This window comes from Lycium barbarum, chromosome 5 (genome assembly GCF_019175385.1).
Source record: "Lycium barbarum isolate Lr01 chromosome 5, ASM1917538v2, whole genome shotgun sequence".
Taxonomy (NCBI): domain Eukaryota; kingdom Viridiplantae; phylum Streptophyta; class Magnoliopsida; order Solanales; family Solanaceae; genus Lycium; species Lycium barbarum.
Genome location: NC_083341.1, coordinates 125,601,842 through 125,618,589, shown reverse-complemented (window position 1 = coordinate 125,618,589; position 16,748 = coordinate 125,601,842). Strand labels below are relative to the sequence as shown.

Genomic DNA, 16,748 nt, shown 5'->3' with positions numbered 1-16,748 from the left:
TGTACGTTCATGATTTTGTTGCAAAGATTATATATGGTTTGATAATTTGTGTAGTATATTGGCTTGTCGTCAAAATGCGTACTGTAATTTCATTTTTCCTTCTTCCCTCAATGTTCCAAGAGGATGAAAAGCACTTTGATGCAAGGCTTTCTTTTAGATACACACAAAGACGTTAAATTTTCATGTCGAATCCAAGATCACCACTTCTTTTCTTGTTTGTTCAATTTCTTTCAGATGGAAGACTCTTAAACCATTCTTGATTTAGTCAGCCGCACGTTCATAATCACCACTGAGAATTCCTTCAATCTTCACTCAAAAAATTTAACAAAACTCATGTAACTCAACTTCCAATTCGACCCTTAATCCCCACTCTCAAATTCCATCACCAACACTCATCCCCTCACCAGAAAGAACCATTGAAAATCCACTTCAAATATTTCCTAATAGCTTTCATCCCTAAAACTTCTCATAGAATCGCTTGGCAGCATATATTTACAAGGATAAATATGGCAGATAAGTATTACTCCCTCCGTCCCAATTTAAGTGTCTTACTTTTTTTTTTTGGTCTATCCCAAAAAGAGTTCTTCTTTCTATATTTAGTAAGTTGACAGTTCAAATATCCTACCTGTTAAGTTTATAACCGCAAGATTTAAATAATTTTTTGCTACTCTTTATCCATCTTTAATATAAGGTCACAAGATTCAAAAGTCTCCCTTTATTTCTTAAATTTTGTGTCAAGTCAAACTAAGACACTTAAATTAGGACGGAGGGAGTACTAGTATGTGTCTCTGTGTGTGTACACACATATATACTCTTTTTTCTGCATCGAGGATCATCGAAATAAACAAGAATACTATTATATATGTTAGTTATATCACAATATATATACATGTATGTTTGTGTATATCCTCCCAATCATCATTAAAAGTTCATCGTAGTTATATAATGAATAAGTAATAATGTATACACTTGTTATACAGTGTAATGCATATGTTAATGTAGTGTAAAAGAGGAGGGATTAGGCGTGAACAGAGGAAAAAAAGAGGACCGACAATTTTTTGTTGTAAATTGTAATAGTACTGCTCAAAATGTAGAAACCCGATGGTTTAAAAGGAATGGAATTATTTGTTGTTTTGAGCTATGTGAGGAGGCAACACTGTGTAGAATTCCCTCATGTTATCTTCGAAATGAGATGTTTCAAACTCTAGCGAGCACTTTTAAAAAAAAATACTACTACTACTAATAATGGTGGTGTTGGAGCCAATTTAAACGTACTTCGACTCTTACACTTTATATCTTATCTGTTGGAAAAATTAGTGTTATCTCAAAAGGGAATGTTCATCATTGGTTTGTGAAAATATTTTCTAATGTTAGTATCTATTTATATTTAATATTGTAGTCAAACTAGTCATCAATTAGCCGTCGGAGAAACACCTATATATACACTTCTTTGATGAATACAAGTGAAAACAACTTTTTCTATATATGCTCTCTTCTTTTCCTTATCTCAAAAAAGGTGGATTTTTATTATTAAGTTTCCGTTGTTTCTGTTCCCAATTTAGAGCCCGTTTGGATTGGCTTATAAGTTGGTTTATAAGCTGTTTTCAGCTTTTTTGAGTGTTTGGCTGGTCAGCTTAAAGTCATTTTATGCTTAAAATAAGCTCAAAAAAATAATTGGACTCATTTGACTTAGTTTATCTAAAGCAGCTTATAAGCTGAAAACAGCTTATAAGCCAAAAAAAATAAGTTGGACTACCCCAACTTATTTTTTTCAGCTTATAAGCTGCAAACAGCTTTAAGCTGTAAGCCAATCCAAACGGGCTCTTAAACTTAAATTGAATAAACTTGTTGAATCTTGAAGATACGCTAAATTATATTATTTACTGTATGGACAAAATATCCTTGAGGACAGTGTACTTGATATGTCTCAAGCTATAAAAATTTATAAGTATTTTTCGTACGATTTACAACATTATCATCTTATAATTGTTTAATCTAGAAATATTGTTGTCATGTGATGTCTGTATACATGTAAATATACTCTCTTTTCTTGTCATCTTTTAATTTCTTTTATAGATAAGAGTAATTGATATATAGGGGGTACGAGATCAAAGAGGGAAAGAGTAGGGGCTAAATAAATCAGACAATTAGATTCCCCACAGTAGATGTGCCAGTTTTAATTATACTTTTTGTCACTTAGGACATTTCTTACTACTCCATTATTCAAAGAGGAATCCTTACTTTCTGCCAAAACTAGGTATCAAGTCCCATCTTGATCACTAGCTTTGAGGCAAAGCCACTTTGCTTATAGTGACAAGACCCTTTTGCCTTTGTCAGTGAAGCTGTTAAGTAATTGTCAAAATTTTCACTAAACAATTCAACAACTTAACAATGTAAATCGTTTTTCCAAGATAGGTGTAAAATTGATAAGTTTCTTTTAATCATTTGGTATCTGAAGTCAATTGACTCTAATCCATATAGGGAAAGCGTTTTTACTAGAATTTTTTATTTTCAGGTTCGCCTAAATCTTTTTTTAATGGTGGAGAGATCACATTTATTTCATCGCATCCTTTAGTGATATAAAATTAATAGTTCCTGTCTCCCAAGTCTCACGATACTTCAAGTCAAGATGCCTTAAAATATTTGACACTATTTCACTTCTTTATCATGTTTACAACTTTCATTAATTTAAATAGGGAAAAGGTGCAAATATACTCCTCAACTTTGCGATTTAGAGCAGATATACCCCTCATTACAAAAGTAGTGTATATACCCCTGCTGTTACAAAATGGTGCAAATATAACCCTGCTGTTACAAAATGGTGCAAATATACCCCTGCCATTACAAAATGATGCAAATATACTCGTTTCGCTGATGTTTTTTAAAAAAAATCATTTAGGCTTTTTGTAATTAAAAAAAGGTCACGTGACTTGAAAAAAAAGTTTATCCCTTTTTTTTAGTAGACATACTTTCTAAAACCACATGGTAATTTTTTTCTGGTGGATCGGGTCTGGTTCGTTTAAAAAAATGAGTAGACTTATTTTTTTTAAAGTCACGGAGATAATTTTTTTAAAGAATCATACCCGATACATTAGGGAAAAAAATTACCATGTGACTTTAGAAAAATATGTCTACTAAAAAAAAATAGGTAGACTTTTATTTAAAGTCACGTGGCATCTTTTTTAATTAAAAAACAACCTAAGTGATTTTTTTTTTGTAAATTCCGTCAAAGAAAAGGGTATATTTGCACTATTTTATAGTGATAGAGGTATATTTGCACCATTTTATTATGGCAGGGGTATATATACACCACTTTTGTAACGAGGGGTATATTTGCTCTAAATCGCAAAGTTATGAGGTATATTTGCACATTTGCCCATTTAAATATGTTTAACTATTCAAGTTATAATATTTGATTTGATGTTTTCTCAATCTTGATCTTTTTAACAAGGGCAAAGGTGCAAATATATCCCTCAACTTTACGATTTAGAGCAGATATACCTCTCGTTATAAAAGTGGTGTATATATACCCTTGCCGCTATAAAATGATGCAAATACCCTTGTCATTATAAAATGGTGCATATATACCCTTTTCTCTGACAGGATTTTAAAAAAAATCACTTAGGTTGTTTTTTAATTAGAAAAATGCCACATGCCTTTAAAAAAAAAGTCTACCTATTTTTTTTTAGTAGATATATTTTTCTAAAGCCACATGGTAATTTTTTGGTGTGTCAGGTATGATTCTTTTAAAAAAATATCTCCGTGACTTTAAAAAAAATAAGTCTACCCATTTTTTTAAACAAACCAGACCCAACCCACCAGAAAAAAATTACTAGGTTGCTTTAGAAAAGTATGTCTACTAAAAAAAAATAGGGATTTTTTTTAATTAAAAATAACCTAAATGATTTTTAAAAAAAATTCTGTCAGCGAAAAGGGTATATTTGCATCATTTTGTAATGGCTGGGGTATACTTGCACTATTTATAACTGCAGGGGTATACTTGCATCATTTTGTAACGGTAGGGGTATATATATATATATATTACTTTTGTAATGAGGGGTATATCTGCTCTAAATCGCAAAGTTGAGGGGTATATTTGCATCTTTGCCCATTTATATGTTTAACTATTCAAGTTATAAGATTTGATTTGATGTTTTCTCAATCTTGATCTTTTTAACAAGGGCAAAGGTGCAAATATACCCCTCAACTTTGCGATTTAGAGCAGATATACCTCTCGTTAAAGAAGTGGTGTATATATACCTTGCCATTATAAAATGATGCAAATATACCACTGTCATTACAAAATGGTGCAAATATACACTTTTCTTTAACGGAATTTTTTTAAAAAAAATACTTAGATTATTTTTTAATTAAAAAAATGCCACGTGACTTTAAAAAAAAGTCTACCTGTGTTTTTTTGTAGACATATTTTTCTAAAGCGACATGGTAAATTTTTTTCCGGTGTGTCGGGTATTATTCTTTTAAAAAAATATCTCCGTGACTTTAAGAAAAATAAGTCTACTCATTTTTTTAACCGAACCAGACTCGATCCACCAGAAAAAATTACTATGTGGCTTTAGAAAAATATGTCTACTAAAAAAATGGGTAGACTTTTTTTTAAAGTCACGTGGCATTTTTTTAATTAAAAAATAACCTTCAGCGAAAAGGTTATATTTGCATCATTTTGTAACTGCAGGGGTATATTTGCACCATTTTGTAACTGCAGGGTATATTTGTACCATTTTGTAACGGTAGTATATATACACTATTGTAACGAAGGGTATATCTGCTCTAAATTGCAAAGTTGAGGGATATATTTACACCTTTGCCCTTTTAACAATAACTTTAACAATTTGCACCATCACTAGTATAGATGAACAAAATTAATAATTTAACTTTTCTTTATTTAATTAAATTCCAATTGTATAAAATTGAACTGAGTAAAGTAACATAATCATTAAAAAATGGTTTAAAGTATCAGCACAAAGTAGTAAAAAGTACATAAGGTGGATATGCTTTTCACTGTTTTCTTGCAAATGCAGACAAATAAAGTAAATTTAACAAGTTATGCCAATGCCACTCTTTTCTTTTCTTATCAAATTTCTTTAATTACTTTCTACATATTTCTGAAACAAAAGACAAATTTCCACTGAATTAAAGAGATGGGACATGCTTTTCAATCAGCCCAGATAATGATATTATATTGGACCCCTACATCCAAAGTGATTTTGCAATAGTTATTTCATTTTCAAATGCATTGTTGTACAACTTTTGATTTCACAAGAATGATAAAACTCTGCTAAGGATGATTATGAAGCGCCAATAATATTACTTGACTTATCAATTCAAGAAACAGAACGTGCGTTATTTCGTTTGCATTACACGTTAGGCCAAATTCGTTTTGGCAATTTGCAGGATTGTCCTTTGCGGGGGTGGTCTTTAATTTTCGGCCTTCAAATTGGTGATCTTTAATTTTTATCCTTTACCTTTATAAATTCTATCTTAAGGCAGAATTTGCAAAATTATCCTTGCAAATTTACAAAATTCTGCCTTGAACCCTAAGGCAGAATTTGCAAAGGTAAAGGACAAAAATTAAAGACCATCAATTTGAGGGGCAAAACTTATAGACCACCAATTTGAAGGACAAAAATTAAAAACCACCCCAAATGAAGGGAAATTCGCACAAAAAAAAAAGTTCATTTTCACTCAACGAAATTCTAAATTTGAATTACTCACATATCAACCTATTTAAGAATATTCTTTTATATATACCCAACTATTCGAATACTTGACCACCTTTGAAATTTGATACCTCTTAGACCATTGAGCTAAGTTATTAAGCGATGTAAAAAGTTCAAATGATCCCTTACCGTTATATAATGTAATTTTTTAATAAAAAAAGGTTCAAATGATCGCTTGTATCCTTAGATTCGCCTCCGCTTCCAACCATAATCAGTTTTGGCTGCCCGCTCACATCCATCATTTCCTACCACATCACTATTATGTACCACATACACTATCGCTCATTTTTAGAGTATGCTCAATTAAACAAAGAAATTTAACCAAAAAAATAAATATATATAAATTACGATTTTCGCTATAATTTTTTTAATGTAATATATAATTTTGAAAAAATACTAAATACTTTCACCGACAAAGGTTCCAATCTCTTTTTCTTTTCATTAGCCGACAAAAGGTTCAATCTAGCAAAGCCAATATAAGATCTTTGGTGGTCTAAGTTCAATCTTTTGACACATGGCCACTTCATATTTTTGAATGGTGTGTTCAGGTCAGTGTAATAAACATATGTGAGGAAGATAAGCTACTAGGTCATAAAAACTTGCATTTTATTTTTTCTAATTTTTTTAGTTGTGCTACTAATCTGAAACTCAAACTGTAATTTGGGCAAAGTTTACATTCACAACATTATAGTGCTTTTCATATAATTTACTTTCGGCATTTTAATTTATTTTTCTAGTTTTCATTCACATTGTAAAAAATATTTTTGAATCTTGTGTTCTTAAACTAAAGATATATAAAATGTATCAAAATGCTCTTTAATCTTACAGTCCTAAATATGTTATATGTAGAAAATATTAAAAAGTTACCAAAAAAAAAAAATATTCTTTTTGAAACGGATTAAAAAGAAAAGGAATACAAACAATTTGAAACGGAGAGAGTCATTCCAATTACTTCACGGTAAAAGGTTTTGAATATATTACCAAAACGTATTCGGATTAAATGTAGTTTTAGTTAGTAGCAAAATTTAAAGTGCTTCGAGGCTTTGAGCAAATGTAATGTTGTGACGAAAGTAACATAGATAGGACCACAATGAATGGGACTAGAAAACTTACATAGTGTAAATAGAAAATGACTACAAAGAGACTACGTCACTCGAAATCTACATAGTTCTCCTCTACAAAAAGAGGAAAAGAAAGATTTAAGACAACTAGTAGCATTTTTTTTTTTTAAAATGGTGCAAAATCGACCTAAGAGTTTATCATTTGCTAATTGTAACAATTTATTGTAGATGATGTAGCAACTTGCCATATGATGAATCAGAAATAATGAATCGTCCTGGCTAATATATAGTATATAGGGAATAAACTAACAGAGTAACAGACACAAATATGTGCGGATATACCTGTACAAACTATATGTCGTATATGTGTGTGAATTATGAAAGCATATTAGCATGCATGAGCGTGTAATTAAATATACCAAGGCTAAAATAAAGTAGCAGTATAATCATGAACAAAAAAGTAAATACCATGATTACAAATCCATCAAGATCTCATCAATTGTGTATTTAAGGTCAAGTTTCCTAATCATTCCCCTAACCCATTGATTGCGATCTCAATGAGTTTAATTTCTCTTTACACCATTAATCATGGCTATGAATCGATACAGATCATTTCTTCTGTTTTCCCCTTTTTGCCACCTCAGCACCCCACAAACTCCTCAAAATTCCAAAACCCACCCCAATTCTACTCTACGCCCAGTGCGCATTACGCACCTCACTTCACTAGTAGACATAATCAGGCACATGAGTCGCACGTGCTCAAACACTAACTAAAGGGTCGTTTGTTATGTTGGACCAACATAAACAATCTTGAGAAAATATTTAGTATTTAGTTACTAATCCCGAAATAAATTGTATCAAAATTAAAAATAGTGTCGGAATATTATTCCTCTCAAATGATGGAATAAAAAATGTTAAAATTAGTTATCCCTAAATAAAACAATAAAAATGACAAAAATGTCCCTGAGGCCCCTCAAACTTTTTTCTTAACTCCCTTTGTCCTAATTTATATGACACTCTTTCCTTTTTAGAGCCTGTTTGGATGGGCTTATGCCTATAAGCTGCAAACAGCTTATAAGCTAAAAAAAAAAAAGTTGGGGTAGTCTAACTTATTTTTTTTGGCTTATAAGCTGTTTTCAGCTTATAAGCTGCTTTAGATAATCTAAGTCAAATGGGCCTAATTATTTTTTTGAGCTTATTTTAAGCACAAAATGACTTTAAGTTGGCCAGCCAAACACTCAAAAAAGCTGAAAACAGCTTATAAGCAACTTATATGCAACTTATAAGCCAATCCAAACGGGCTCTTAGTCAGGCCAAGAAGAATGGTACCTTTCTATATTTAACAATAATTTAACTCTAAAATTTCATTTTACCCTTAATGAAATGATTTTAGCGACAAAAATTTGTATGACTTATTTTAGATCATAAAATTCAAAAGCCTTTCTTTTTTTCTTAAATTTTATACTAATTCAAACACCTTTATATAAAATGGAACAGAGGAAGTGCTAAATATAGTAGAGTCTATTTTTGTTACCAAAAAATTTGTTCTTAGAAATTATGCACTTCATGTAATTTAAAATACAATAAACCAAACAATCAATAACAAATAATATAAGTAGGCGTTTGGCCATAGAAACCAAAAAAAAAATTCACTTTTTTTTTGAAATTTTGGATTTGGAGTTGGAGTTGGTCATAGTTTTTGCAAATAGTTTTTTTTTTGTTGAAATGTACTTTTTCAATAAGGTTTTGATTGTGAAAAAAGTGAAAAATAATTTATTTTTTATTTTTCAAAAAGTTGCATTTGGAATTTTCATGATCAAACATTAAGGTGCCGTTTGGCTATAAATACCAAAAAATATTTCACTTTTTTTTTTGGAATTTTGGAGTTGGAGTTGTGTTTGACCATAGTTTTTGAAATTGTAGTTTTTGGTGAAATGTAATGTAAAAAAGTGATTTTTTTTTGAAAAATAAGTTTTTCTTATTTTTGATATTCCGGAATACAACTCCGGAAAAAATTGAATAATTTTTATGGCCAAACACTAAAATTAAATAAAGTGAAAAAAATTTCGGAAAAAAATGAATAATTTTTATGGCCAAACGCCCACTAATTTTTCAAAAAAGTGAATAATTCCCATGACCAAACGGGTCCTAACGACTCCTATACAGTGGCGCAGTATACCCGCTGCGTATAATAGCGCAAACAGTAAGGAAATTTTTAAAATTTTGAAAATTTTATCTCTCTCTCTCTAAAAAAAAAAAAAAAAGTCTTCTCTCCTTCACAGCTCTCTTCCAGCTTGGAACCTGAGGTTTTCCATTTCTAGGGTTTTCAAATACCCCAAATATTTTCCCAGAAATACAAATTTCTTGGAAAAATAATAATTTGATGTGGGTATGAGAAAATTCACATTAACATATTCTCCGGTCAAAGTTTCAATCTTTATCAAAATTTGATTTGGCTGTTAGTGTTTTCTTCAAAAAAAAAAAAAAAAAAAAATTCAAAAAATTAAAGTTGTGGCCTTGAAGTGGTAAGAAAGAAAAAATGCCGGGGCATAAGTGGAAATCTGAAAAGAATGAGGAAGAAAAGCCTTTAAGGAGAGATCCTTATGAGGTATTAGGTGTTTCCAGGAATTCAACAGATCAAGAAATCAAAAGTTCTTACAGGAAATTAGCTTTGAAGTAATGTTTAATCTTTGACCCTTTTTAATTTAAGTTTTGACCCTTTTATTTGTTTTGTTTGTTGTCAGTTGTATTTTTTTTGTTATTGTAGAGGAGTTTTCTTGATAACCCCATTTTGTGTTCTTTAAATTTTAATATTATCTTTTTTTTTTTTTGGGGGGGGGGGGGGGGGTGTCTGAAGAGTGGGGCAAAATTTTTAGATTTTGTGATGTGTATTGTTGTTATTGCCCCTGTGATAAAGAGAATTAGTTAGCTTGGGGATGGTAGTTCTGTAGGCTTAGTTGTTGTATAGAGATGTTAGCAACAATTGTTATAGCAAGAAATGAGAAGTGCTTACAGGAAATTAGCTTTGAAGTATGTTTAATCTTTGACCCTTTTAATTTAAGTTTTGACCTTTTATGTATTTTCTTTGTTTACAGTGCTCTTTTTTTGGGTATTGTAGAGTTGTTTTCTTGAAACCTCATTTTGGTGTTCTTTCAGTTTTGTTTTGTCTTTTGTCTATTGTGATGTGTATTGTTGTTATTGCCTCTGTGATAATAAAAATAACTTTAGCTTGGGAATGGTAGTTCGAAAGGCTTAGTTATATAGAATTGTTAGACATAGTTGTTATAAGCGTTATGATGATGCATCAATATTGAAGCTCTATTGTTTCTGAGAATTTTTATAGAACAAGAAAATTTTGAAGAAAGCCTTTTATGTGTTATTGTTGTCAGATGAGAGCTTTTTACCTTTCTTTTGTTTTTTTTCCCTGTGGATTTTCTTTCATTCATTTGAAATTTCATGGGATTTGACTAGGAATTCTTTTCAAGTTTTAGGTCTGCAACCAATTTGAAGTAACTAAATTGGGAGAAAAAAGATCTTTTCCTTAATGTTCTTGATTTGCTAATTTAAGAGGAAACAATAACTGTCAAAGAATTATTTTTGCGGTTTTGTGATTTGGAAGTAAAGGAGAAGTGGTAGTTTGTGCAGGATTCTGGAAGAATTTAATCTTTTAGAAAGTCAGTTCTTTTCAAATGTTATCTTTGTAGTTATGCTATAGGAAAGAATTTTGTCTTCTTTACTTTGATCTTTTGTTAGTCTCATCTTTCACATCGGAGCTTCAGTATATGTAGTTTTTGAAAGTTACCTTTGAGTTTGATATATCAAAGTATTACAATATTTCCATGGCAACAATTACAAAGTTGGTTCTGGATGCCTGTGGAAATTATCACATCACTGTTTGTAAATCGACTAGCAATCAATTTTAAAAATATTGTTCTCATGAGAGTGTAGTATTCAATCATAGCTTGTCATTTTAAGTCCTTTTATATAGCAGGATGCAAATAATATCCTTCTTGTCTGGTGGAGGTTATATTGTTTTCTGTTTGCACTTTTGCATAATGTAGGTATCATCCTGACAAGAATGCAAATGACCCTAAAGCAGCGGACATGTTTAAGGAGGTCACCTTTTCATATAACATTTTATCTGATCCAGATAAAAGGCGTCAATATAACTCAGCTGGCTTTGAGGTTTTTTTCCCCCTCAGTGTAGTCTGTAGGGCAGGAAGTTAATTTACTTATTCTTTTCCTAAGCATATGATGCCTTCTGGTTGATAATTTAGTTTTGTATTGTTCTTTATGAGAAAATGACAAAAATGGTCCCTTATGTTTGAGGGTAGGTTCAAAATATTCCTTCAAGTATGCACTCAACAGTTTTGGACTTTTGGTCCTTTAAGTTTGCCAAAAGTTAAAACACTTTTAGTCTCCGTAAAATATTTACCAACTCTGTCGATTAGATTTGACAGAAACAATGGAAAACAAAAGACTTAACTATAAACACCAAGAAAATCCGATCAAATCCTAAAATATGCAACACAAAAAACTACACTAGAGTTTGGAGACTAAGAATATATAAAAGATAGCATAAATTACACCTCAAAAAGCTGCATCAGACCTTAGAAATAAATTACAAATAGCAGAACCTACAAAATTGTACCTTTAAATGTGAGTTCCATCTCTCCTCCAACCCCACCCCCACCCCCAACAAACTGTTTTCGTCAAATCTAACAAACAGAGTTCGGTAATATTTTACGGAGACTAAAAGCGTTAACTTTTGGCAAGCTTAAAGGACCAAACTGTTAAGTGCATACTTAAGGAGCTATTTTAAACCTTCCCTCAAACATAAGGGAACTTTTTTGTCATTTTCTCTTCTCTTTATCCTAGATATCTATATTTAGTTTAAGACTTAGACTTTCTCTTGTGCATTCTCCCTATTAGAAAAAATGAGAATGTTGGTGCTATACCTAATGGAAGTATTAAACAGGCTGTTGAGTCAGAAAGCCAAGAATTGGAGCTTGATCTTTCAAGTTTGGGAACTGTGAATACTATGTTTGCTGCACTTTTTAGGTCAGTCCATGTTGCATGTAATCTTTTTATGTTCCTTTTCGTTGAAGTCAGACTTACTGCTCATGAAATTTATGTTGCATGATGATAAATTTTAGCTTATTTCATTATGAGCAGTAAGCTTGGTGTACCAATAAAAACCACAGTCTCTGCAACTGTTCTAGAGGAAGCCTTCAATGGTTCAGTACCTATTCAATCGCTTTCACTTGGGCAACCTTTATGCAGGAAGGTATCAATCTAAATCTTATGTTATTTATTCTTGTTAAAATTTAGTCACTGCAGAAGTTCTTATCTTCTTCTTAACAGGTAGAAAAGCAATCTGCTCACTTCTACTCTGTTACAATAACAGAAAAGGAAGCTAAAGGAGGCCTTGTTTTCCGAGTTCATTCACGAGAAAAAAGCAAATTCAAGGTCTGTCAAAATCTAAAGCCAAATATGCTTAGGTTTACTTTATTGTGTATATTTGATCAACTGAATGCTTGCTACTTGGACTCACACTTCTGATGATAGGAAAAATTCATTTGGTCAGTTGGAAAATATAATCGACGAGTTTTTTGCTACAAAAAGACTGCTACATTGCTAATGGAGGACTGCTTGGTTTACTGTTGCATTTACAGACTTTAAGACTGATGCGCGTCACTTATCAATATTTTATATGTAGCTGAGTTAGAGGCTTAACAGTGTGCTTCTAGAATATATTCAAATATATCCATCATTAGATAGGCTCTCTTTTGTTTTCCTGATAAATCATTCGATAGACACAAATAGGAGTGGCAAACGGGCGGGTCAGATCAGATATGATCGGGTCGAAAACGGGTTAAACAAAAACGGATAAGGTATCCAACCCCCCATATTTAATACGGATAAAAAATGGGTTAACCGATGGAAAATATGGATATCCATATTATCTATGGTTTTAGGAATAGTCAGGTGAGAACACAAGCTAAAAGCCAAAATAAGCTTGAAAGGAAGTTTTTTGCTACAAAAAGACTGCTACATTGCTAATGGAGGACTGCTTGGTTTACTGTTGCATTTACAGACTTTAAGACTGATGCGCGTCACTTATCAATATTTTATATGTAGCCGAGTTAGAGGCTTAACAGTGTGCTTCTAGAATATATTCAAATATATCCATCATTAGATAGGCTCTCTTTTGTTTTCCTGATAAATCATTCGATAGACACAAATAGGAGTGGCAAACGGGCGGGTCAGATCAGATATGATCTTGTCGAAAACGGGTTAAACAAAAACGGATAAAGTATCCAACCCCCCATATTTAATACGGATAAAAAATGGGTTAACCGACGGAAAATATGGATATCCATATTATCTATGGTTTCAGGAATAGTCAGGTCAGAACACAACCTAAAAGCCAAAATAAGCTTAGACTCCCTGAAAGGAAGTAGATAAATGGGTATTGATAATATGGATATCCATATTATTCATCTGGATACCCATTTTTAGTGGATAATATGGATAATATCCATATTTGATCCATTTTTAAATGGTCAATTATCTAACCCATATTTAATGGGTCGGATTGGATGGTTACTTATTCTTCTAACCAGTTTGCCAGACCTAGACGCAAACTCTTAGATGCTTTTTCTCATGTCTTTGCTCATTTAGGTTTGATTTGCTCATCTCTATTTCTGTTTAAGTGATCTGTCTTGACATGCTGACTTTGGTAATCGGAAAATTTATGTGTGTTGCTGATCTTAACGAATCCTAGGAATGCTCTAAGGTGGCAGGCCTCTTTGTTAAATTTTTAGGACCTTGTAGAAATGTGTTATCAGTAGTAGATAGTAGATATGTCATCTATGATGTCCCGTTAAACTACTGTTTTAGACTAAGTTGCTCGGACTCGGGTGTTTATTATGGGTGCAGATATTTCATGATCTAATTTTAAGATTCGGGGGGACGGATCGGGTACGGGTACGTGTGCAGGCTAAAAATAATTCAAATATCTAAAAATAGAGTTACATGTCTAAATTATGAGACATTAAGAGGAGAATCACAGAAGGAGATAAAAGGAAAAGGACTGACATAGAAATTTCTATATACAAGGTATTCCATTTTCTTCAATTTCGCCTGAACTTTTTTTTTTTTTTTGATGACATGGGAACCCACAGCCGCTACCCTTTGTATGCGCACATGGTAAAACCAGCTCCTGTGCATTATTGTATTTGTCTCTAATTTGTCGTCAATTTTGGTCAGAGACCCAAAGTTGGTTGACCAAATCCGTTACGGATCCCACACCCACACCCATGTCTTGTCGACACAGGTGTGGCATCGAAAGTGAAGAGTCCGAGCAACTTAGGTTTTAGTTGTAAAACGGGGGCAGAGAAAGAGGAAATGTCTCGGATGATTCTTCATGTTGTTTAAACATAGTGTCACCATTCTGATTTCTTCCATGTCGGGAAGTTGATCCTAGGAAAATTTACTTGTCATAAAAAATGCAAATTTCGTTTTTCTCTTTTGGAATGAATCATCAAGCGGAGTGAGACTGATTTCTGACTAGTTTAATATGACATGCTTTCCTCATTTGGGAGTATCATATTATGATTTCCGTCATAGATTATAACATGATTTAATGACTTCAATTTGTTTTGGTTTAATTCTATCAACTGAAATGTTCTCTGTGTTGATCTGTTTTGAGTTTGTCACAGTTTGGTCATTTGAATTTTGTGTGTGCAGCTGTTATACTTTGACCAGGAAGAAAATGGCGGGCTGAGCCTTGCATTACAGGTTCCAATCCTTTCTATTCGTTTGTTTGCTCCTTGTTGTCAAGTAAATCTATAAGATCACACTTCAAATTTCATGGTAGTTTAGGCTTGAAGAGATCACAATGAGCTCTTTTTTGGCTTATAAATATATGGATACGGGTACCAGTTTTCTGTTCAAATCAAGAAGTTTATGCCTATTCCCAAATGATGCACTATCCTTTTCTTTAGCACCAAAAATAAGTTTCTCATTCACTTCTCTACTGATATGCTGAGTTCATGTTCTTTTAATTTTCTTTAATGACGGAATAGCAGATGTGGGGCAATTGAAAAATGAAACTAGATCAATTAGCGGCTTCACATTAAGTGATATCATTGCTCAAACACTATCCTTTTCTGCGTTCTTTTTTTTCGATACCCTCTACTATAAGCTACTCCACTTGCCCTCAGATTAGTCACAATCCATCGGTTGCCAAAAATCCTCTTATCGTTGTTTATGCTAATCTGGTTTATGATCCTGGCAGTTCTACTTCCTTAGTGTCCGCTGTAAATTTATCGTGACTTCTTTGCAGGAAGATAGCTCAAAAACCGGGAAAGTCACATCCGCCGGCATGTATTTTCTTGGATTCCCAGTTTATCACATGGATCAAACCCAGACATCGGTGAGTTTATATCTATGCATAATTTCAATTTTTAGTTGGTTCTCTTAAGTTTGTGCTCATGTGTTCACATTATTTTTCTGCTTGAGCTAATATATAGGCATCAGCAGCTGCAAAGGATCCAGACTCAGCATTTTTCAAGAAACTAGATGGATTTCAACCATGCGAGATTACTGAGCTAAAACCTGGCACACATGTTTTTGCAATTTATGGTATCTTTCCCATGCCATCTTGAACTTTCTATGATATTCAATGGGAATATGATACTCAGCACTCCTCTCTATTTCCTGGTTGGCTTTTGTAGGCGACAATTTTTTTAAAAGTGCGAGCTACACCATCGAAGTCGTTTGTGCCGCACCTTTTACTGAGGAAAAAGAGAATCTTAGAGCAGTAGAAGCTCAAATTTTGTCTAAAAGGGTGGAACTGTCTAAATTTGAAACAGAATATAGGGAGGTCTGTTTTGTATTCATTAATTGGTGATCTCTTGCTTTATGTTTCTCTGATCTTACTGATTCCTTTTCTTGTTTCTTCACAGGTTTTAGCACAATTTACCGAGATGACAAGTAGATATGCACAAGAAATGCAAGCTGTAAGTTTGATGCCTTGAAGTGGTTTTATATTCATAGGGCAAAGTTAAATTATTGTTTTTTGACTTCTTCACCAATGAATAGATTGATGAGCTTCTTAAGCACCGCAATGAAATTCATGCTTCCTATAAAACTCTTCCCGCGATGAAGCGTAGTAGTAGCAATCGAAGTAAGAACCAAGGTGGTTCCAAGGAGACCAGGGAAGATGGCCCGGTAAGAGAAAAGAAGCCTTCAAGAGATCGGACAAAGAAAAAGAAGTGGTTCTACATTCCATTGAAGGTTGACAAAAGGAAGCCTTGTTAGTTGGGTGAGCTTCTTTTTTGCTTACCTTCGGGGTCAATGCTTTATAGTATCCTATCATTTCATTTTCTTTCATCCGGTAAACATTTATATTTCTATTTTACTTGTAGTTTATAGAGAAATGTGGTAGCTGAATCAGTTGGCGCCGAGGTGCATTTTCTGTTTGTCCAAGCAATGAACCTGTTGCAGGACTGCAAGAATTCTTCGGAGGACTTAATCGCAGGATCTAGGCATCAACATTGCTCTGAAATACTGGTATTTAATGGAATGGTGTTACACGGGAAGCACTCAAAAAATTCTGTTGTGAAATTCTTTCCTCTATATTCTTTTACCTTTTGATGTCTTGTCCGTCCCTAGCATTCACACATGTAAATTGCATTAGTCAATGACAAGTCTTTCTTGAATATACTATGCTTGTGTGTTTTTAAGTGGCAAAAGAGAGGAAGAATAAAAAGAAGGTTCATTCTTTTGTTAAATTCAGGAAAAAAACTACTGTCGTCTAAGTGGTGATCTGATATATATATATTTGTTAAAATGTAAAAAAAGTGAAGAATACTATAAGATTACTGTCCATGTATTGTAAAAGATGGCTATGTACATCAGCATTTTCATTAGTTTCCTA

The 16,748-nt window shown here is 32.6% G+C and overlaps 1 protein-coding gene across 2 annotated transcripts; it reads left to right on the top strand.

Annotated features, from left to right (window-relative positions):
• Window positions 1–9,020: 9,020 nt before the first annotated feature.
• LOC132641421 (chaperone protein dnaJ 16) lies at window positions 9,021–16,532 on the top strand. 2 transcript variants are annotated; one of them, XM_060358412.1, is made up of 12 exons: window positions 9,021–9,478; window positions 10,864–10,987; window positions 11,781–11,863; window positions 11,978–12,089; window positions 12,167–12,271; window positions 14,555–14,605; window positions 15,153–15,242; window positions 15,340–15,451; window positions 15,544–15,692; window positions 15,775–15,828; window positions 15,911–16,133; window positions 16,237–16,532. In XM_060358412.1, exons 1-11 carry the CDS (start codon window positions 9,342–9,344, stop codon window positions 16,127–16,129), a joined length of 1,236 nt encoding a protein of 411 aa, XP_060214395.1. In that variant the 5' UTR covers window positions 9,021–9,341; the 3' UTR covers window positions 16,130–16,133; window positions 16,237–16,532. The 2 variants fall into 2 exon arrangements, with proteins under 2 accessions (XP_060214395.1, XP_060214396.1); XM_060358413.1 differs by lacking the exon at window positions 9,021–9,478 and adding an exon at window positions 9,706–9,832.
• The last annotated feature ends 216 nt before the right edge of the window (window positions 16,533–16,748 follow it).